Source organism: Chenopodium album, chromosome 15 (assembly GCF_948465745.1).
Source record: "Chenopodium album chromosome 15, dcCheAlbu1.1, whole genome shotgun sequence".
NCBI classification, from domain to species: Eukaryota; Viridiplantae; Streptophyta; class Magnoliopsida; order Caryophyllales; family Amaranthaceae; genus Chenopodium; species Chenopodium album.
This window is the reverse complement of record NC_137848.1, coordinates 51661218-51684466: the sequence shown is the minus strand read 5'-3', so window position 1 is coordinate 51684466 and position 23249 is coordinate 51661218. Positions and strand designations below refer to the sequence as shown.

Here is a 23249-nt window from a genome sequence, read left to right as displayed (position 1 = left end):
GTCAGGGGAAGCTCGAAGAAAGAATAACAAAAGATGGGAACAAGTTCATCGCGGCTCTGAACAGAACTCAGCCATCTGATAGCCTTTCACAGAGAGTTCAGCTTCAGAAAGGAAAAATTTATGCCTTTTCAGGTTATTTTATAGCTTCTTACTCCTTTTCTAACTTTAGAACTTGCCTTGAGAAGGACTTGGCAACAATTTGAAACCAAATATGAGTAATAACATATAGTAGCTGATCATAATACAATCTTTGATGATTTTATTTCACTGGATTTTACAGCATGGATTCAAATAAGCCAAGGCAGTGAAATTATATCGGTGAAATTTAGAAGTCCTGGTGGAAAATACCTCCATGGAGGTACAGTGATAGCAGAACAAGGATGCTGGAGCATGTTGAAAGGTGGGATAGTTGCAGCCTTTTCAGGTCCGGTTGATTTAACTTTCGAGGTATATTCTAATCGGTGCAATGTTTTTCTCAGGGAAAGTTATAGCATAAATTTTTATTTGGAAGGAGGCCTATGTTTGTTTGTTATTTGTCTACTTTCTCAAAGTTCTCTATGTTTGCATATGCAGACTAAGAACACAGTGGATGAAATCTGGGTAGATAATGTCTCTTTACAACCTTTTACCAAGAAGCAATGGAAATCACAGCAAGAAAAGACCATTGCAAAGGTAAAGGACACCGACATTATGATAGTTATATGGTACGTTACTATGTAAATTTAAACATAAAAAACGTCGTTTATGTAGGTGAGGAAGAGTAAGGTGAAATTACATGTGACAAATAAAGATAACACTTCAGTAGCAGGAGCAAAAATTACTCTGAAGCAAATAAAATCAGGTTTCCCTACAGGATGTGAGATAAACCAGAATATCCTGAACAGCAAGAAGTATCAAGATTGGTTTGCCTCGAGATTTTCAGTCACTGCTTTTGGGAACGAAATGAAATGGTACTTCACAGAAAAAACACGAGGGCAGGAAGACTATACCATACCTGATGCCATGCTACAATTTTGTGAGCAGAACAATATTGATGTTCGAGGTTACAACATCATTTGGGATGATCCAAGATACCAACCCCCTTGGATAAACAACGAAACCAGCCCTCAAGAGCTGAAAGACGCAGCTGAAAACAGGACAAAATCTGTTGTATCAAGGTACAAAGGGAGATTGATCCATTGGGATGTTGTGAATGAGAACTTGCATTTTAGCTTCTATGAAAATAAGCTCGGAGAAAATGCTTCAGCAGAGGTTTATGCTAGAACATATGAGCTTGATCAAAAACCGATTTTGTTCATGAACGAGTATAACACGATAGAGCTTAGCCAAGACGAAAATTCAATACCAGCAAAATATGCTAGAAAATTGAAGCACACTCAATCTTTTTATAGAGAAAGGAGTGGTGGTAATGATACTTTGCCTATGGGAATAGGGGTGCAGTCAAGGTTCGGCACCAGTCAGCCCAACATTGCTTACATGAGAGCAGGAATGGACTACTTAGCTTCAATGAAATTCCCGCTATGGCTTACTGAACTCTTTGTTGACAAAGGGGAGAACCAGGTACTATCAATCAGTTTTGACTTGTTACAAGCTTACAACTTAAAGTACTAGTGCTTGTTTTATTCTATTAGGAAAGGTTACATATTTTTCTAAAGATTGAAGTACTGCTTGTACAATTTTTAACATTTTGCTTTGACTAATTTGCTCGAAAATTATAAGCAGGCAGAGTATCTGGAGGATGTTTTAAGGGAGGGATATTCACATCCTGCAGTTGAAGGGATTGTGATATGGCCAACTTCACCATTCAGCAGTGAATGCAAGATGTGCTTGACTGATCAAAACTTCAACAACACACCCAATGGAGACGTCGTTGATAAGCTTATCGCGGAGTTTTCAAGCTCAAAACCATTGGAGATTTCTGCCAATGGCCAAGGAATTTCTGAAGTTGTGTTGCTTCATGGGGATTATGAAGTTACTGTAAGGCATCTTGAAACAAATTCTTACACAAAGTTGAATCTGAAGGTGACTAAAAATTCAGCAAACTTTGTACCTGTTCAACTTGATGCATTTGTTCCCCATGTTTTGTCTATGTAAATGGGATTGCTGTTAGCTTTCCGTAAATATAATTAATCTTGCATTTTATGATCACTCTATAGAAGTGTCTTACAAATTACAAGTGTATGTGTCCCGCGTAATGGGATAATGTTAGTAATGTAGTATTGTGTGTTTGCTTGGTAAAGTCTCGGGGTGGTACTTAATACATGAGATCAATTACCATGTACATCACTACTTTTCTCGGTTCTATACTTCAATGATCTTTAAACAATATAACAAATGTGTACCTTCATAGAGAAGAATGAGTTATGGCACTATTAGAAGGCATGCAAAGCTCATCTATACATTGCTCTTAAGCAAGGTTGAAATTTTAAATCATGTACTAAAGTGTTTAAAAAAAAAAAAAAAAAAAAAAAAAGGAAAAAAAAAAAACAGCAACTAGCAAGAAACCAAGAATGAATTGTTACTAACTTTGTTGACACCATATGTCATTATGTCCAATAGTGCATTTTAACACACAACAAAATTGGTTTCTACCCTTACAAAATTGATTTCTACCCTTTTAACCAATACAAAAGGCATATAAGAGAGTTTTATTTTCTGATACTTTTTTAAAATAGATCTGACAAAACTAACTCGTACCTGATTATTTGAATCGTATTCAAAATTTCATGACTAAATTGATGTTAACAACACAACTAATATTTTTGTATCAAACATTAATAAAATTATCATAATCCGTACCGATAATTGACAAAAACCCCCGTACTTGACTCGAACCGACCTGAAATTAATTTAATGGTTTAAATTTTCAAAACACACACAATGGTACCATCATTTCTCCCTCCTTATTCCTCTGTTCTTCTATCACTCCCACGCCCAACAGCACCTTCTTCCCTATCAAAGAGAGAGAATATTCAGAAATTTGCCAGCTTAGATGGGTGGTACAGTACTTCAGTTTTATCTAATGGCTGAAAAATTCACCTGTAAAGTTTCAGTTTTTTCTAGCATACAATATAAATTCATAGTCTTACTCCTACTTCCTCCCAAAAAAATAGAAAAAGGGATAATTGATGAAATACAAGAAACTTAATTGCATGCAATTTTTGGTTAATTTTGATTAAGGTTTGTCTTAATCTCTTCAATTTAATTTTAATTTTTTTTCTTTTTTATTATTTTGGGTTTGATAGTATATAATGCTTGATCATTTCTTGTTGATTTGTTTTGTTAAGGATCAAAGAGGGTTTGATTTGATTTTTTTGTTTTTTCTTTTCAGCAATCCAAAAGTGCCCATTTCAATTTGGACAGCAAAAAGCTCTAAAGGTAAAAATTTGTTCTTTCTCTCTTGTTTAATGGAAAGAACTTTTTTTTTTTTTTTTTTTTTTTTTTGTGAAGTGTAGGAGTTTCAAGTAGATTAGAAGGGGAATTCCTATTTTATTTTTTTTCACTCAATTATTTCTGCTATTTGACAATGGGCTAATTGATTTTTACTTTTTTAGTGATAGATGAGAACTAGGGAACTAAACAAGGTGTGTTCTATTTACCTGACCTTAACTAATCGAAACTTAGGATGCGTTTAATCAACTTGATTTTCATATGTATGAGGGGTGTATTTTATTTGCCTGATATTTTCACTTATATGAACTTAATTAAACTTAGCTGATCTTATACAAACTTATTTTAATTGTTAATTGAACTTAAGTAGCTCTTATCGACCATTATTAAAAATTTCCTAACAAATACTCCCTGTGTCCCATTTTACTTGCAATATTTTGACTGGACACGCTTGCCGATGTACTTGTTTGACCGTTGGTATCTTTTATTATACTATGTATATTTATATAAGTTATAAAAAGTTTATATTAAGAAACTATACATTAGAATAGACCCAACAACATCTTACATGATTACATTGACTTTCAAATATTAGTTAAAAAAGATGGTCAAAGGGAGATGTGTGAATAATGCAAAAAGTCAAACCGTTGCGAGTAATTTAGGACGGAGGGAGTATGAAACTATTACCCTCATTTGAGCTTATGTTTTTTTTCCCCCCGAAATAAGGTGAACAAAACTAGGCATGAACTTATCTGAACATATCTAAACTTATTATTAAACCTTAGGTGAACAAATTTTCAAAACTCATTAAACCTTAGGTGAACAAATATAATGATGATATTAGCTTTTACTATCTTCATGCAAAACCTAATTACTAAAGTAGATTTTATTTATTATCTTGTATGTCTGCTTCTCAGGGCACCTACTTGTTAGATCATCATGTATAATGATTAATGAAGCTAATTGGCACAATGGTTCTTGATTGTATATTATAGAGGTTTTGTAAAAATTCATTGGGGTTGGTTGAAGCTCAGGATGACCATGAGCATTTTTTTGTTAGACTTCATCATCTTTTAACATTGTGATTCTGGTAATTTGGTGTATACTTAGGTAAAGAGGAAAATGGATTCGAATGCTTCTGGTTCTGATCACAATCGAGTACGAACTCCTATGTCAAGGCCTGGATTTGGAGTAAAAGGCAACAAAATATCACTTTGTACTAATCACTTCAGAGTAGAGCTTGCTGATTCTGCTGGCTACTTCTTTCACTATTCTGTATGTCTCATTTTTCTTTATTCTTATCTAATATTTCCTTAATCTTCTAAAAATGTAATTTTTATGAATAGTTTCTCATTTGATTATTTTTTCCTCGCTCTCTTCTACAAATTAAAGGTTTCGATTTATAACAAAGATGGCCGACCTGCTGAAGGGAAAGGTATTGGAAGGACAATAATGGACAAAATCTGTGAAATTTATAAATTTGATCTGGATGGAAAGGACTTTGCTTATGATGGTGAGAAATCTTTATTCATGTGGGGTGCCCTTCCTAGGAAAGAGCTGGACTTCACTGTTGTTTTGGACAAAATTTCATTAAAAAGGTAGCAAATATTTCTTGTCGAGTTAATCTAATTCCAGATGGTATGTGATATGTGAAACCTAACTTTGGTGATGAAATTTATTTTTTTCACATACGTAGTAATGGTGATAATAGCAGCTTTAATGGAAGCAGAAGCCTTACTCAAGGTGGTGGAAAGAGGCAAAAGTGCGTGTTTCAGACAAGGACATTCAGAGTAGTGATGAAGTATGTAGGAAAATATCCGATTGGTGTTATTTCTGACATGCTACGTGGAAGATGTTCTGAGAAGGTTCATGAAGTCATCAAGGTGCTAGATGTTGTCCTAAGGCAACATGCTGCAAAAAAGTGAGTTTGGAAATCTATTTACATGTCGTTTCCCTTTTTATTTTTTTGACCTGATGTTTATTACATGTATTGAAACCGATGGCTTAAACTTCTCCTAGGGGCTGCCTTATTGTCAAGCAATCATCTTATCATGATGATCCAAAGAACTTCACTGATATTGGAGGGGGTGTCTTTGGATGTAAAGGTCTTCACTCAAGTTTTTGTCCTACTTGGAATGGATTGACTCTTAACATGGGCAAGCTTCCTCCCTTCCTCTTTTCTTTGAAAATGTGGTTTTAAAATTTAAGCATTTTTAGGAAATATTGATCACATGCATAACATTATAATAATACTGTCTTTAATGCAGATACGTCCCTGACCACAGTTCTGAAGCCTGGTCCTGTGCTTGATTTCCTAGTTGCCAACCAGAATGTCAAAAATGCATCTTGCATCGATTGGTCAAAGGTATAATGTTTGTAGAAGAGGGAGGTGATTCCTGTAACCAGGTCATACTATGAAAATGATGGGGCTTGATATCATTTTGCTTTTCTGCAGGCTAGACGTGTGCTGATGAATTTGAAGATAAAAGTTTTCCCATCTAATAGAGAGTGTAGAATCGCCGGATTGAGTGACTACGTAAGTAAGCAGCAGAGGTTAGTATGATTTATATCCACCTCCTCTTTGCTTTCAGATTCTGGCATTGGCTTCATTGCAACGATTCAATTGCTTTTAAGGTTTTTGCTAAGGAATGAAGATGGACAATATGATATTAAAGAGGTGCAAGTGATAGTCTATGATTATTTTGTTAAGCATAAGAAGATACACCTTCAATATTCTGGTGACTTCCCTTATATTAACATTGGCAAAAGAAAATCAAAGTTCTACCCCATTGAGGTGATTATTCAGATACAGTTAATATTTCACAATTTTGTTTAATTTCTAAATCTCATACTCTAATCTCTCTTTCTCTATGCTTTGTAGCTATGCTCTTTGGTTCCCTTACAGCGATACACTAAAGAACTTACTCTCCCTCAAAGATTGATGCTTATTGAATCCTCAAGGCAGAGGCCCCTAGAAAAAATGACAATGTTGACAGAGGTATTACCCTAAAATATTTCCCCGTTTCTTTCCTCAAAAGTTGAAATTTTTACAATATTTAAATTTTCTTTGGTGACAGGCACGGAAAACCAATAAATATACAGCTGAGCCAATGCTGCAGTCTTGTGGTGTTTCAATTGCTAGCACTTTTACTCAAGTTGAAGGCCGTGTTTTGGCAGCCCCCAAGGTGATCATATTCCCCTTCCATCCCCTGTACATGCTCTATATCCCCGTTTGCAATCTTTACATCTAGTCACTCAATTATTCACAGCTAATAGTAGGGCGAGGAGAAGAAGTTGTTCCTCGTGCTGGCTGCTGGAACCTAAATGGCAAGGTAGCTAATACAAATATGCTGTTTTTTTCTTAGATTAACATCCAACTGTTACAAATTACAATATTTGATCACTTGTGTTCTGTAGATGCTAGCTGAGCCTATGAGTGTTCATAGTTGGGCGTTGGTGAGTTTCAGATCATGCTTTGATCCAAGTATAGTCTGTACATATTTTGCTAAGTCTGGTGAAATGATGGGAATTGTAAGTTCCTACTGAAAAAATTTTATTTCCTTTTTCTGTTTATTTTATCTTATTCTTATTATACGTATCCTTTTCTCTGTTACTAGTCTGTGAAGCCTCCGATTTGCATTATTGAGGAGAACAAATGTCTTAGACAAGCACCACCTTCCATTAGGGTGGAGAAGATATTTGAACAATTGGACATGAAGCTGAAGCCATTGAAAGCACAATCAAATAAAAAAAAGACGTGGCCAGATTTCATACTTTGCCTTCTGCCTAATAAAAATTCCGACATATATGGTTAGGGTCACCTTTTTGCATCTACATGTTTTTTGTTCATGTCTGAAAAATTCTCATGAATTAAATTTGTTGCATTTCTTTTGAAGGTCCATGGAAAAGGAAGACTCTTATAGAGCTTGGGATTTCAAGTCAATGCATTTCATCAAGTAAACTTGACATGCAATATTTTAGTAGTCTCATGCTGAAGATCAATGCCAAAGTAAAATAATTTTGCATTTTCGAGCATTTATATCCTTACATGCGTTAGAAGTTGCATTTGATACTAGTCTCTTTTGCTTCCTTGCAGCTTGGTGGTTTGCACTCTCGACTAGCAATTGAATGGAATTCTCCTGTTCTCTTTAAGAAGCCTACCATAATTTTTGGTATGGATGTTTGTCATGGATCTACAGGACTAGGATCTACAGGACTACATGATTTTCCATCCATTGCTTCTGTAAGATGCTATCTTTCCTTATATACTATTTTCTTCTTTCTATTAACTTTTCCCCCCTCTAAATATTTCCTGGAACTTGCAGGTAGTAAGTTCGAGATGTTGGCCATCAATGGCTCGTTACAGGGCATCAGTTCGTTCTCAGTCATCCAAGGCTGAAATTATAGAGTCTCTTTTTAAGCCCGTGCCTGGAATTGGGGACAAAGACGAAGGCATGATCAGGTAGGTTCCTAAATTTCTTATATACATGTGCTTCAATGCAACTCGACAAATGATGACTGTATGCTGTTGAAAAACTTTTATACATAGTAAATACACGTGCTTTATGCATTGGATGATGTTTGGTTTGATTGTTTCCATTTCTTCTGTCCCTGTGCTGAGCAAGGGAAGTACATGCTCAAGTCTTTTGTGCGTTCTGACAGGGAGTTATTATTGGATTTTTTTTCAACCTCAGGCAAAGTGAAGCCTTCACAGGTTATAATATTCAGGTAGAATTTCTTTCAGTTGCATATTGTGAGATTTGAGAGTATTGAGACATTGCTTCCTGTTGTTTTTTGATAGTGATCGCTACATTGCTTCCTGTTGTTTTTTGAAAGTGATCCCTGTCAGATTCTAACTGGTAAACCTGAAGCAATGTTCTGATCAGAGATCTAATTAGTTATTTTTGTATGAAACTAAGTCTCTAGAACTGCTATTTGATTATTATTTTCATGTCTAGGGATGGAGTTTCCGAGAGTCAGTTCAAACAAGTCTTGAATGAAGAGTTCCATCAAATTTTGGAGGTCAGTTTTAATCTAAAAAGTTCTCTTTGCAGCTTTTGCTACTAAATTTCTGTATTCATCATGGTATTTTTGAAGTTTTTCTTTCTTTTTAATGTCAGGCATGTAAGCTTCTTGATTCAGATTGGCACCCAAAGTTTACCATAATCATCGCGCAGGAAAGGCATCGTACAAAATTATTTCAATCTAGACAACAGCATCAAAATGTTCCTCCTGGTGAGATAAATGCTTGTTTGAGATTTTTATTTTTTGTTTACGTCAGCTCCTAAGCCTGCTAAAGCTCCTAACATGCTACTGCAGGAACTGTGGTTGATAGCAAAATTTACCATCCTCATTACTATGATTTTTACATGTGTCCGCATGCAGCATATTCTGTAAGTTGAATATGTGATTACCTATTTGTTACTTCAAGCTTAAGCTTTGAATTTGTAAGTACTTGCTAATTTCACTCTGTCTCGAAATTGTAGGCTACAATTCTATATTTGGCCAATTTTAAATCTGAGCTCTCCCATATGATCCTTATTGAACTCTGGCTAACTTTTCACAGGGTACAGCAAGGCCGATACATTACCATGTCTTGCTGGATGAGATGGGAATTTCAACTGATGAGCTGCAAGAGTTGGTTCATTCTCTGTCCTATGTGTATGAATAAAGCCATACCTAACTTACCTTGGAATTAAAAGATTTTGAATACAAATAAACTCGTGATTGACAGTATCCATTTCTACTGAATTACATGCAGGTACCAGAGATGCACAAAGGCCATCTCTATCGGTAAAATCATAAGCTGTCCTCTAGACAACCCTACTAAAGCAGGAATTGATAGTGATTTTTGCATGGTACATTATCTGATCGAATTGCTTTTGAACGCTTTTGCAGTTGCTCCAATCAGATACGCACACCTAGCGGCCAGCAAAGCATCAGAAATTTTGACTTCAGAAATGTTTTCAAATCATACAGAGACTCAAGCACCTGAGCTACCCAAGCTGCATAAGGAAGTTTGTGAATCCATGTTCTTCTGTTAAATCTTTATTACCAGGTCGAAAACTTGGCTATGAGACTACTTGTATCGTTGAAATGCTGCTGCTGCTGCTGAAGTGCTGAACTATTTTAAACTACCAGTTTCTAGCTTAGCTAGCCTAGAATATATTCCTTCGTGTTGTAACTTGTTAGAGGTATAAGCATTACATACTGTAAGTCAGTAATTATGTATATTACGTAAATTTGTGAAAATTAATGGCGGCTGACCGTCTGTATACTGTTAAGTCGGCCTAGTCACAGCTTTAGAGATGTCATCGATGTTACCGAGTTATACTCCACCCATGTAACACAAAAGTGCTCATATATGTAAATGTGTAATTGTCACTTCGACACTAAATGCTCATCATGCGTAACACTTCATCAAAAAGTTCCCCAAAATCTAACCATTTTTTCTCCTCTTTCATCAGAATTATCTTATACATTAGTTTTCTACCATGGCAGAAGCATTTCACCATTTACATAACAAACTCGGGTGATAGGCCTTCTAGACTTGACACTGCAAATCCACTGTGGCTTTGCTATTATTTAACAACGTGACTTCGATCTTCTGAGTTGATGTAGTCATCTATGGTCTTATATGATTTTCATTGATCTTCGTATGATGATCGGGTAGTAGATGCCAGTACTAGACCTGTCATTCTTGCCATATCACCTTGATCCTTAGGAATTAGGATGTAGTTGTACGCATGCATGCTGCAGCCACATTTGGAATGACCATCTTCTTCTTTCGTGCCCCTTCTACACTGCCACAGAAGCCGTAGCAGAAGCCTTATTGTTCCTTCACAGGCTCACCAAATAGACTTCAAGGTACGGTGTGTCTATCCGTGCTTTCTATGAGGATCCAGGCCAAATTGTTGAGCTATTTCAGTTTAATTAAAGGGTAACAAAGTTATGTAACATAGTTAATTATGAAGAATAATAGTGCTCAGATTCAAGGGTGATTGCTGATGACATTTTTGTAAATTTTTGTTGATAATGTGGACTTTGATGTGCAATATAGGATTCAAGGGTAATGGCTGATTATGAAGTGACCTTGAAGGACTCATTGGTTTACCCGAAAGAACATGTAGTTTCCAGAGTTTCATCTTCGACGACTGGTGTTCTTGTGCCAGTCATTGATAACACCTCTAAGGAGAACAGGTTACAGGGACTTAAGCTCCTAAAGGCAATGCTTGATGACTTGATGAGCAAATGAAGTCTGTGAAATCCAAGATTGAGGTTCTTGAGTCTTCGCTGTAGCGCGTGCCATATATGTTACTAAGTTAATAGGAATACTAACTGCTTAACTCTGTATATTTCTCAACTAGTTGTTGCACTTACATACTATGCTTTTGTTTTAGCAAGTTTTAATTATGTACAAAACGCGATGATTATTGTCTTTTTCACCTTCATGTGACCTAAATACTGGTTGTCTGCCTGCTCGATTGAAGATTGAAGTTGTACTGGAATTTATACACTTGGTACTCTTGACATTTCCAGGTGTGATGCAGATCGAAGCTGCAAAAGTCGAGGTATGTACCTCAGTCATCTTTTTGTATGGTATAACTTTGGATATTTTTGTTTGAGATGACAATAATTGTAAAGTTTTTAATAAATAGAGTACAAGATGATGCTTGAATAGTTAGTTGAATGCAATGTCATACTTCATATTTTTGTTAACAAATTTTGTATTGCAAGTTGAAAGATGGATTTTTAGTTTCTTGATATTAAACATACATGTCATTTTGCTTGTGTTTTGGCACGTTTGATATGATATACTCGTACAATAATGGAGGAGTCATTTTTCAACTTTAAATCACACATCCTAATCCTCAAATTCTACAAAATTATCTAAGAATTTCAAGAAGAAAAGGGAAAAGGCTAAAAGAAATGTTGTCTAAGCTGCTCAAGGAATATGGGGAATTAATTCAAAGGAGGAGGTATGGTGGTTGAAGAATTTATTCAACTGATTTTGGAAGTCTATTTTATCTTACATGAAATCGTTATTAGTTGACACGATATCCGGTTACTCCCTCCGTTCTTTTTCTATCTTCTCATTTACTGTTACAATTTAAAACATGAAACAGTGAGAGTTAGAGAAAAGTGGATCTCTCTTTTGACATTTTAGGTAATAAAAGAGAAAATTGTTTAGAGATGAGGCCGTAGAGATATTGTTTTTATTATAGTGTGAACCATAATCCACATAAAGCACACTTTCCATAGTTCTATTAAGTTTAGATAAGTTTAACGACATGTTAATTAAAAAATTAAATATTGCATCTACTTATGATCTAATTATGATTCTAATAATCTTTTAAATGGAATCCTTACTCCTAATCACTTAAAGAGTGAGGACAAACTGACAAAGAGAAAACAGTGTGAGTGTATAAGATACTTTTTCCTCCTCACTAAAAATGGAAGTTTTTTGTTGATTCCTGTCAATTTCAAATAGCTGGCATCCTATAATACATTTAACAAAGTAAATTTATTAGCCAACTAATACAATCTTGACCTAATCAAAAACTCCAAATGAATAACATTTCTCTAATTTCTGGACCACCTAAATTACACCAGATAATTGTCTTATTGGACCACCTAAATTACACCAGATAATTGTCTTATTGAAGAACTTTGGCAGTATAATAAGCTGCAAGTTTTTTTTAACTCAATTCTGGAGATTGATTTGAGCACCAGTTGTAGAGAAAAGCTACAGTAATCCCCGAGATTCATATAATTCTGCGCATCACAACCACCACAACCGTCTAAAAATATAGCGCCAGTCATTTTTCTTATTCGAAAAGTTTCAGAGAACTTCGTCGAAATTTACTGGTAGGGACTTTGGGGGGGCTGTATAAATAGTCGAAAATTTTCAGCTCCAAAGCTCAAATATGACGCTTCAATTCAAAGGTTTAATAAATTACACAAAATCAACTACAAGTTACATTGTTATAAATGTGTATAATGATGATAATACTATTTACAAAACAGGGCATGCAAGAATGATGCAGGATTAAAGTGCCCCTAATTTCTAAATGCACTTCTGCCCTACTTAGAACTACCTGGATAATCCAATTCTGATGGAATTCTTTGTTCGCATTCATTGTTTTCCTGCTTATTGAACTCCGTTTCTAAGTCGAGCCCAAACCCAGCAGCGGAGCCATACAGATTCCGATCCCACTGGTCGAGGAGAGCCTTCTTTGGACTACTCTCTAAAGGAACTGAGAGAGTATCGATGTTGCTTGTTGATGAATCATCCAATTTCTGCTTCTTCCGAGGAGATGTGGGGCCTGGTGAGGCTTCCCTACCTGGCTGAAAATCTGCTGATTTTTCTCTTGCCTCTTCTTGATTGTTGGATGATGGCAGCGTTTCAGAAGCTCTTAGGACACTACCCAGCTTCTGCTGCTCCTCTATGATCTTCTGCAGATACTTCCCCTGCGCTTCAATTCTCATTTGCAGCTGCCTTTGCACCTTCAAGAAAAAAACAGTTACTGAGGATATATATCTCAGAGAAAATATGGTTAAATCACTGATTTCAGAAGCATAAATTACTAGATCTGTGCCCAGCCCATAAGATGGTATCCTATGTATGGTTATAAAATCAGCAACATGAACCACATAATACTAGGTCAAATTCTTGTTTGAAAATGAAATATATTACTCCCTCACAGAATCACAGGCCACATTCTATTTTAGCCTGTCCTAAGTAGCCACTTTCTTAATTACATTACATCTTGAGCTCTATGTCCCCACTTCCCCCCCCCCCCCCCCCTTTTTTTTTTTTTTGGAAATAGACTATCATTGAATTCCATAGAAAGATTACATTGGTAACGTGGAGATGAAATTTTTAAACCGTTAAAGATGGTTATGGTATTCTAAATATTTCCTCATAAATGACCTAGAAATCTTGAATTAAATGTGGCCTACTATAAAAGTATAAAGGGTCGGGGTGACAACTTAGGAAGAGCAAGTTCTTAAAATTGCTCAAAAATGAAGTCCTCTCCACCAATAAACAAATTAATAGAATCATAAATATTAACCTCAAGCTGCTCATGAAGACGTTTCTGGACCTCCATTTGCATTTTAAGTGCCTCATTAATCTGTAATCCCCTGAAAAGCAGTAGATATAGGAGTATAAAAACAAATAGTTGTTATCAATGCCCATGTTGTGTGCAGCTTATGTAATAGCAGGAAGGTCTGAAAATTGCATGTGAAGATTGGATAAAGCTAGGAGACACTCACTGGGAAGAATCTGCGTTTGCTAAACCATCCAAAGAAACTTTCTTTTCATCCTTGGAACCTATAAAAATCAAGAGAAAAGTCTACATTAAATACACGATGATTAAAGAAGATATATCAAAATCAGAGTATACAGGCAGGCACCTGTACCATCACTGGGCGACTCTGGCAGATACTTAGCAAGGCGATACTTCTGCAAAAAAAAGATACATTCAACTGGGTTGAGAATCATGAATGATAATTTGAAACAATTGCCATCCTGATTATATCTTTACTGGAGAATAAACCAAATAACTGTGAAACTATGAGCATATGGAACTAACTGAGGATGGACCTGTAAATGACTTTTCACATGGTAGATGGTAAGTCCGGGTACACCCATCACTCTTAGAACTCCTTTAGGGGTTGCCCCTGCAAAACAGAAATGGTAATGAATCTTCTCATATTTTTAACAGATAAACTAATAAATAACAAGGTTTTCTTGGCAAAAACACGATCGAGTAAGATTGTAAGAGCCATATTTCTAACAATAATAATATGCACGTGTATCCACTCCAAGAGCATCTCAGAAAAGATTTTTTAAGAAAAATAATACATCCTCCAGAAAATCCGTAACTAGTGTGGGGCCCTTTGCGTTAACGAGCAGTAGTACAAAAGACTCTTCTTGGAAAATCACATTATTTGAGTCAAGCATGTAAGCATCAGCAAGGCATTCAAAAATTTCTACAATGATAGAAAAATAACTTGTTCAGCACTTATCAAAAAAAAAAAACTTTAACCAAACATATTAGCTTCAAATGAATATGATACTACATGTCTGTTTCTGAAAAATAAAAATTTTCCTCCAAGGCTTCGCCTATAAAAGAATAAATGTAATACTAATCTGTAGTGACAGCAACAAGAATAATATATAATAATAATCATCTCCAGATCAAGGACCTAGTAAATTATTACTATTATAAAATTCCTTAGTTCAGATACATTCGGAAGACTAAATCTTCCACTTCAAATCTTCCTTATATGCAAAGCCTTTACCAGCATATCATATTTATATTTTTGAAGTAGATACGTGTCAAGTCTGTCAACAATGTGCTACAAATAATTAAAAAAACAAAGAGAGATAAATATAGAAGAATAGAAGGAGATCTCTGATATGATATGTTCATCAACAATAGAAGAGAACGTATCAAGAAGCTGCAAAAGCAGAGAAAAGGAAAACACTATGTGGCAGATAAGGGAAAAAGGAGAGGCAAGAATTACTAACCACAATCTGACCTGTGTACTCATCAAGACTACACTATACTCTACTGAGTGTCTTGTTTGTATGAAAACTCATGTTTGAAAATGGGCTTCAGTGGTAGAAAGAACGAGAAATGCATGTGTAAGACTTCAGTACAAAATGGTATTGAAGTGGAAGAGGAAAAAAAGTGAGTTTTAAATTTGAAATCAGATCCTTCCTGAATCAGTCCAAAGCTGATTCACAGCTAGCCTGATTCTTAAAACATTCAATCTTGGCTAGGTCTTGTCATATAGCTATCAAACAAGGTAAAGATTTTCTATAATGCTGGTTTCCTAGCGACTAGAAGGAGGTACGCCCCATAACATATACAGCTAATTGGGAGAAAAGGAGAAAGGAATAGAGTCCATATCTTCCAGAAAGACTCCAGTCAAAACAACAACCACCATCCCATAACATAAGTTTCAAAATGACATGAGCTAAGGTGGCAGGAGATAAATTTCTATCATGCAAGCCCTTGTAAAATCCAAGCAAAATCAAAGGCATTTTGTATTCCAAGGCCCAACACAGTAAGCAAAACAGACTTATTTAATGTAATTCTGTAACTGTAGCACCAAAAAAAAAAAACCTTTCTTTTCCTTTGACAAGAATCCTCAATCAACGCCTTCAATTTAAGTAGTTAAGTACACAGCTTTGTAAGAGGCCTTAGTTAAGTTCATCTAGGTTAACTAGTGACCAGCAGCAACCATAAAAACTGATTTGCATGGAATGAACTTAGTAAACTAATATTGTCCACAGGACCATGGATTGACATTGACTTAACAACACATTTCATTGCTCAAAAGAAAATACCCACTATCTGGTCCACCAAGTTGCGTGATGGCATCTACAAAACGGTTGTGAAGATCTTCAGTCCATCTTAGTCGTTGTTTCCCACTTCCTCCTCCGGGAGGTGTTGAGCTCTTCATGGAAGAATTTCCCATGGCTCCAGCATTTGCAACTGGCTCACTCCCTTGTGTTTTATGTGGGACCAAGCTCACTGTCGAGAATTTTTTAGCATGGTACATGTTGAATAGCCTGCAATTTCCAGGCAGAGAAAAAAAAAAAAAAAAAAACGGAATCAACATTAAACATTCTGATACTTAATTGTCTTATATGAAGTAAGATCCTTCTAACCCATTACCATAAATTAACAAGTACCAGAGTTCAGATTCCTTCAGAACAAAAACTGAGACACACTAGTCTGTAAGAGACTTAACATTTCAGTCCAACTTAAGAAGAATAAGTTCTGCTGGATTTTCAGAATCACACCCATGATTTTTGCAACATCTAACCACACCCTATATGATACTCTCCAACTAGCTACAACACAATAAGACATTCATCACCCATTAAAAACAAGGGAAACACTAAGCAACTATAATGACCGAAGCCTCGAATTCCAGCTCCCTATTCATATTCACTAAGAAGCCACAACAGTCAACCTAAATAGCCAATCAATCGTTCACGCCAAAACCAATGAAAGTATTCCCTATAATGTTCTTATATAGCAACTCAAACATGCTCTTGAAATAATGAAATATCACCTCATCTTCCAAAAAAAACAAAGTAATTCACTCATAAGTGCATGATCATCATCTAACAGTAATACATGAAGAAGAAGCAACTATAATAACTTCAAATTCTATAACTGTCAATTCTATCATCAACATAATAATAATAACTACTAACTTTCATCAGCATGACCTATTTTAAACACAAATCAATACCATTTGGTAATTCTAAACATACCCATCAAATATTGCAATACAAAAATTACACCTCAAATTCAGCATGTATTCCACACTATTACACTTCCAACAAGATCTAATTAGGGTAAAAGATAAAATTTAACCAAAAAAATATTAATAAAAAAAATTACCAGAAAGAAGAACGAAGCTTTGCATCAAATTAAGGCACCTTTTCTCAAAAATTCACAAATCTGAAACTGGGTTTCTGGGAAATTAGTAAATTAGACCGTTACTATCATGAAGTCACCCTTTAAACCCAGGAACTTGAATTAAACCCAGAAATTGATGATATCAGAGAAGTCAAAATCTGGGACTGTTGACAAACTAATATTAAAAAAAGAGAGAGAAATTCAAGAACCCCAGTTAAGAAAAATCGGAAATTTATGATTAATTCAAAAGGGCAGCTTCAGATTTTGCAAACTTCAGCTCGATTAATATTGAAAGCCAAAAGGGGTATAAAAAAAATATGAAAAATAGGGGGAAATTCAAAATAAATAAATGGGCAAAAACAAAAAGAGGAGATTGGCGTTGAGGAATTTGTGGCAGAGGGGAATTTTTTTTTTTTTTTTTTTTTTGGGTTTTTGCAGAAATTTGGATTTATTTTCTGAGTAATTTTGCTGTGAATTTGGGGGAAGAGAGAGAAAGAGAAAAGGGGACAAAGAGAGAGAAAAAAGGGGAAATCTGGGATTGAATCAACCCCCTATAGCGTGGGAAAGACGACGGTCGACGGACATTTACACGTTTCAATCGGAATAAATTTTTTTATATTATTTAATTTCTTCCATTTTCATACTTAGGTTAGATTTTTTTGATATTTTAATATACTTCTCCACTTAAGTTCTAAATTTGATAATGAGTGTGAAAAATTGTTTTCTAAAATTCGGTTTTGAGTTGTGTTTAAATTTTTAAGTGTCTAATATAAGATATATTATGAGTTAGAAATTATGAGATTTTGGAATTTCGAACTAAAATGAATCTCTCATGACTCCGTATTAGATTATTAGCGTATTAGATTACAAATATCATATTTTGTTAGGTGTAGTATATATAGAATTCAATCGTTGTATTTTGTATCTTTTATGATGTTGTATATGGTTATAATATTTGGGATTGAATCCAAATATAATGTATAAATTTCATGTGAGTTCTATCTATAGTATAATATCGAAATAAATTTTCAATTTGTGCTCGTATCGTTTAAAATGTGATTTATTTAAATAATGCTAGTAAAATTCACTCAAGATTATGGTTATTGATGGAAATAAAGATCATTTATTCAATATATTTGACACTTTTCACATATGGCTTTTTGTTTATTATATTTATTACGTTTATCAATTGAGTTGCAAAGGTTTAAAAAAATAATTTTCTTGAGCTGTTAATTCTAATGGCTACTATCACACAATCCTCAAGACATTAGATAAAGTAATGATTCAAACATCAAAGGTTCAGACCCCTTCCAAGGGACGTACATAACATTCACTATCTTTGTTTTGTTTTTTTGACAAACATTCACTATCTTTGTTAACTTGTCAAAACTTAATTGAAATTATGTGAAATTACATAAACATATCATGTCTAAACTAATGAGTATTTTTTTTAATCTATATTGTCTAAACTTTATCTAGATTTATTTGATCCAAAATAAGTTGGTATAAGTTGGCAATAACACACCCTAAGGTTCATTTGAAACAATTGTAACCTTCTTGAATAAAAAAATAATGCATAATTTTATCATCCGGCGTAAATTTCTGACTTATAAATTTGTACACATACATCATGTAGGGGGTGTCAAATTTGGGTACCCAGATGGAGTTTGGGTTGACCCATTATGGGTCGGGGTATTTGGGTCGGGTAATGACTGGTCATTTTATCCTAACAAACCAAATCAAGTTAGGTCAAGCTTGATTATATTTGAGTCAAAGGTGGATCCAGGTATGTTCATGTACAAATCGAATTCAGGTCAAGTCAAATTTAGGTCGGGTTTAATTAGGTTTATTTGGGTTTAATTAGGTTTATTTGGGTCAAAATGGTTTTTATAAACTTTGAATCAGGTCATTTCGAATTCAGTTAGATCTTAATTCAAATCAATTCGGTCTTAATTAGAATCTCAATTCAAATCAATCATGTAATTTAAATTCATTAAAGAGTTATTTACATGTATGATACATGTAAATACCTCAAATTTTGTGTGCATAAATATATCTAGTTTAGATAACCATTAATGGATGTGAATTTAGAGCACCCCTCCCCACTTTGTTTTCTTCTCTCCCTTCCCTATCAATTGAAATCAAAATAATTGACACATCTTTGCACATTATATGCCTCAACTATAACTTTTGTCCTAACTAGTGCAATTTCAATTTTCACAATCATTAATTCAAGTACCCCCTTATTCAATTGCAACAATACCTGAAACATCATGTAGTTAAATAATTAATAGATGGGTTCATAATATTTTTTTTATGTTGCATGAATGAGATGACTTCATGATGTGCTCATAAAAGTAGGTACATGTAACATGCCTATATGAGAGAATCTAATGCATTACAACCATAACATCATGAGCACATAATGTGCCTTTTCTTCCAAATTCCTTTGCAGAATAACTGGAGATTGCACCAACTCAAGGAGACGAATTTCACATGCCATGACAAAGCTTACGGGCCTCTTTACGCCTGAAACCAATCCGCAGTCCTCCATCCATTGTATAAAATAGTTATGCAGTCTAGCAATAATGCTTGTAAGTTGGATTTGGATACCATGAAATCGTAGTGACTAATGCAAGCAGAAGAAAGGAACCCCGAGTCTTGTTATGTGGACACTAATCTACATCTGATGGAGGACCCTCGAAGTCACATAATCTGCAATGGCCATGCTTGCAGTCACACCAGGTGATTCAATGCCAAAGAGGTTGACAAGTCCAGATACTCCATGAACATCTTGCCCCTGTTTGATACAAATGATAGCAATAAGGAATTTTTGAAATTCACAGAAACCATAACCTGTGTTGTAAGTGTAGACTGACCTGAATTACAAAATCAGAAGGGGTCATTCCTGGACCAGAGAGTTTTGGCCGTACCCCTGCATAACCGGGTTCTAGGGATCCTTCTTTCAGTAGAGGATAGTACTTCCTTATCTCTGGATAAAAAATTTCACTGTGATCAGGGCGTACAGAGTAATCAAACCTGGAAGAGAGATGATCATTAATATTATCAAATCCAAACACCATTAATTATCTCCTTCAGTTATAAAGAAAATTAAAACAAGTCAATAAACACCACCTAGTTTACTTCCCACCAAAAGGAGGGTTTAGGGAGTCCACATGTACGCAACCCCACCTTTAACCAGTCTAAACCGATGGATTAATAATTATTACATGAATCAGATCATTCGAATGATGCTAGTAAGTAGTGAAGTGGGCGCAACCATTTCAAAATTTTATTAAACAATTTAAGCATCTTCACCAAAGGCAAGACCCTTACTGGGGTTTTACTGTTGAACCCTTTTCTTCAAGAGCATTCAGCATATACAGTGAACGAATTTAAAAATTCTTATGCATGAAAAACAGATTAAATGATATGTCACAAGGCTTGTAGAACATGATCAGGACCAAGCAAACTAGAAGTTACAGTTACTGAACACTACTTACCACCAACTTGGATCATTAAAAAGATAATTTGACCAGTTTCAGAAGTTCAAGGATAAGTTTCAAAATTATAAATTTGAATAGGGTGCAAAGATCCAAGGGCTTCTCTAAGCTGATCGAAAATAATAACATAAAATTGAAAATATAGAAACATAAACACAGGAGCAGCTCATTCTAGGGGCAATAAATATTACCTGTTTGAAAAGCTTGCAATATCAGAAACACCACTAATCCATTCAACATCAGGCCCAAATTTCACCTGACCCTCTAAGTCTAGTGTCACATGAACTCCTAATCCACCATCTTCTGGAATTGGATATATCAGATGCCTAAAAGGGGACCCCTTAGTTTTCGATAGAGAAAAATAGTGACCACGAGCATAATAAGCAGTAGGAAGGTAAGAACTATCAAGGCCCATCAGTCTCTTAGCAAGGGGAACAGCAGCCAAGCCAGCTGAATTGATTACAACTTCAGGAAGAAGCCTAAGTTCAGCTTGTAATCTATCCCCCTCATTCCAGTTGTCTAAATGCTGGCTTCCCGTCACAAAAAGTTCAACTTGGTTGCCTTTTATGTTGCCTCCAAGAACAGCAGTATTGTAGGAAAATATTGCTCCATAATTTTCAGCTTCTCCCTGAACTCAATTCCCAGCAAGTCAGCAACATCCTGTAAATTTCCAATCATTACTTCGAAGACAAACAGAGCATGGCAAATTTCAAGCTCTGTGAATGCCATTTAACAAGGAAAATAAAGCACATACCACTAAAGAAAGCATCAGAGAATGGGTATCAACAATTCCCGAAACAGGTGAAAACAAGGCTTTTGCACATTGCAGTTCTGGTTCCATCTTCATAGCTTCAGATGCCTCCATCAATCTCAGACCATTAACCCCATTTTCAGTTCCACGGACCAATAGCTCATTCAATTTTGAAACCTCTGATTCTCGAGTAGCAACAATAAGCTTACCTATCTGCTTGTGAGGGACATCATGCTCTAAACAATACTTATACACCACATCTCTTCCTTTGACACAAAATTTTGCCTGCAAAATGTACATTGAAATCATTCTGAACCCCAGATCAAGTAGCTAGACTGTAAATTTTTCATATTCCAAAAATGAAGGTTTAACCAGAACGATTTGAGTAAATGCAAACTCACTATGCTATACAGTCTTATAGATCTTACAATATGGCCTATGGGACATCAAAATTTTATCTGATGAGGCTGTGAGGGGTCCAAACATTATCAAATTTTTCCAAAGGCAGAAACGGACATCCCTGATCGATAACTCATGAAAAGGGTTCATACTTCATAGGATATGTGTCACAATTGTTATTTAGTTTCATCAGTTCAATTCTAATTTTAGCCACTACAGTAAATCTATAAACCAAAATTCTGAACATGGGTTGGGAGGGAAAAGATTTTATGACAGGTGGATCAAATAATACTGAACCCAACAAATACAATTTCACATATACTAAGCAATCCTCAGTTCCTGATCTACTACATAAAAGCTCAACCTAAAATACAAACCACTCCAATACCATCACCATCACCACCACCCCAACACCATCACACCCGCCACCAGCCGTACTTCCAACTCGTGGTAATATACTTAGTAAACCACATAGAACCACCACAATCATAAACCACCATAGCCATCCAGATTACCACGGGGCCTCAGAGGTAGCACCACAGTCATCCTCCCTGGATTGGACAATTTCAAGTTTCATGAAGATGAACCTACACATCCTCTACTATCTAATGCCACTCTACTCAATTAAATCAACAGGTCCATCTTATACAATTGAAGTTGACAGAAGCCAGAGGCCATTTCCAAGTGGTGCTAATATTAGTCAAGTATGCCAAGTCATACTAGGCCAACAGCATAACATATGAAACAGCTCGTTTAGATCCTACACTCAAGAGCATGATAACATTGAACCAACAAGTCAATAAATTAACTACACTAGTATATAAGTATATAACTGCAAATTTGTCAAGAAATACTTCATTGTAACATTGAATCAACATAAACCATTAATTAAAACTTCAAATTATATCAACCCATTTCAAGTCAAGAAATACTTTAGTATAACATTAAATCAACACAACCCATTAATTAAAATTTCATATAATATCAACCCATTTCAAGAAAAATTGCAAAAAGTATAGACCTTGAGAGATTTAGGAGGATAGTAAATGCCAGCATGTATGACTTCACTGTTGCGGGAACTGGTGACTGTGCCAAATGTGGGACCAGAATCAACCACCAAAACTTCTCTTCCTTTGAATGCTAATTCTCTTGCAATTGCAATCCCTACAATTCCTGCTCCAATTACAACGCAATCAACCTTCTCCTTTGCAACAGAACTTGAATCCCAGTTGCAAATTGACCTGCTGAAGCTTTTTGTAGATGATTCTAGAATTGGGTTTTGGATTTTCAGGTTTTTTTTCAAGGAATTTAGGACAATAATTGTTAATGATTTGCGCATCATCTTGTTAGTTGATTTTTCTGGGTTGATATCTGGAATATGCAGTGATTACTAATTGGAGGTATTAGTGTATTACCCTGGTAGTTTAGGTTTGTGGATTTCTTGTCAATGGGTTTAGAGCCCAAGATTTTCTTATGTAAAAGAGCTGGTCATGGATTGGGTCAAGCCGGGGTAGTAATTCAGGGGACGGTTTTGCAACCCGAAATCTTAAGATAAAATTCCGGGTTAAATTATCATTTCATAGGATAAAATGAGGTAAAATAGGCTATTAAATCGAGTTATAAACCTTGGCATGCCCAGGCTGAACTCCTTGGCCTAAGACCAGCCCAACATCGGTGCAAATTGGGTTTTGGACCGGCTCTGAGCCGTAAACATGAATGGCCTCCTAAATAGTTTTGGTGGTATATCAATGTTTA

At 35.3% G+C, this 23249-nt stretch overlaps 4 protein-coding genes across 6 annotated transcripts in view; 2 read left to right on the top strand and 2 right to left on the bottom strand.

Moving 5' to 3' along the window:
* LOC145582537 (endo-1,4-beta-xylanase 5-like) overlaps positions 1-2239 on the top strand; it is a 2837-nt gene extending 598 nt beyond the window's left edge. The window contains exons 3-7 of the mRNA XM_081639516.1: positions 1-132; positions 281-447; positions 574-672; positions 751-1560; positions 1723-2239. The exon at positions 1-132 is cut by the window's left edge and continues 91 nt beyond it. Coding sequence (XP_081495642.1) covers positions 1-132; positions 281-447; positions 574-672; positions 751-1560; positions 1723-2094 — 1580 coding nt within the window. The 3' untranslated portion in view covers positions 2095-2239. The remainder of the gene's footprint in view (positions 133-280; positions 448-573; positions 673-750; positions 1561-1722) is intronic.
* A 2267-nt stretch (positions 2240-4506) lies between these two features.
* LOC145582536 (protein argonaute 4-like) lies at positions 4507-9739 on the top strand. Its single transcript, XM_081639515.1, has 22 exons — positions 4507-4665; positions 4783-4988; positions 5087-5311; positions 5410-5546; positions 5658-5755; positions 5846-5943; positions 6025-6184; positions 6272-6388; positions 6468-6575; positions 6660-6722; positions 6808-6921; positions 7008-7200; positions 7287-7399; positions 7487-7633; positions 7716-7852; positions 8053-8118; positions 8349-8412; positions 8511-8625; positions 8710-8783; positions 8957-9051; positions 9152-9183; positions 9289-9739. Exons 1-22 carry the CDS (start codon positions 4513-4515, stop codon positions 9432-9434), a joined length of 2661 nt encoding a protein of 886 aa, XP_081495641.1. The 5' UTR covers positions 4507-4512; the 3' UTR covers positions 9435-9739.
* A 2579-nt stretch (positions 9740-12318) lies between these two features.
* LOC145583349 (uncharacterized) lies at positions 12319-17486 on the bottom strand. Of its 3 annotated transcripts, none has more exons than XM_081640581.1 (7): positions 16824-17486; positions 15759-15979; positions 14000-14076; positions 13816-13858; positions 13669-13726; positions 13467-13536; positions 12319-12897 (listed from the first exon to the last, which is right to left on the bottom strand). In XM_081640581.1, exons 2-7 carry the CDS (start codon positions 15967-15969, stop codon positions 12475-12477), a joined length of 882 nt encoding a protein of 293 aa, XP_081496707.1. In that variant the 5' UTR covers positions 15970-15979; positions 16824-17486; the 3' UTR covers positions 12319-12474. The 3 variants fall into 3 exon arrangements, with proteins under 3 accessions (XP_081496707.1, XP_081496706.1, XP_081496708.1); XM_081640580.1 differs by having other exon boundaries at positions 13810-13858; positions 16824-17484; XM_081640582.1 differs by lacking the exon at positions 16824-17486 and having other exon boundaries at positions 13810-13858; positions 15755-15938.
* A 1612-nt stretch (positions 17487-19098) lies between these two features.
* LOC145582535 (L-2-hydroxyglutarate dehydrogenase, mitochondrial-like) lies at positions 19099-22927 on the bottom strand. Its single transcript, XM_081639514.1, has 5 exons — positions 22516-22927; positions 21099-21380; positions 20536-20972; positions 19721-19880; positions 19099-19641 (listed from the first exon to the last, which is right to left on the bottom strand). The coding sequence occupies exons 1-5, from the start codon at positions 22834-22836 to the stop codon at positions 19522-19524; spliced, it is 1320 nt and encodes a 439-aa protein (XP_081495640.1). The 5' UTR covers positions 22837-22927; the 3' UTR covers positions 19099-19521.
* Between the last annotated feature and the right edge of the window lie 322 nt (positions 22928-23249).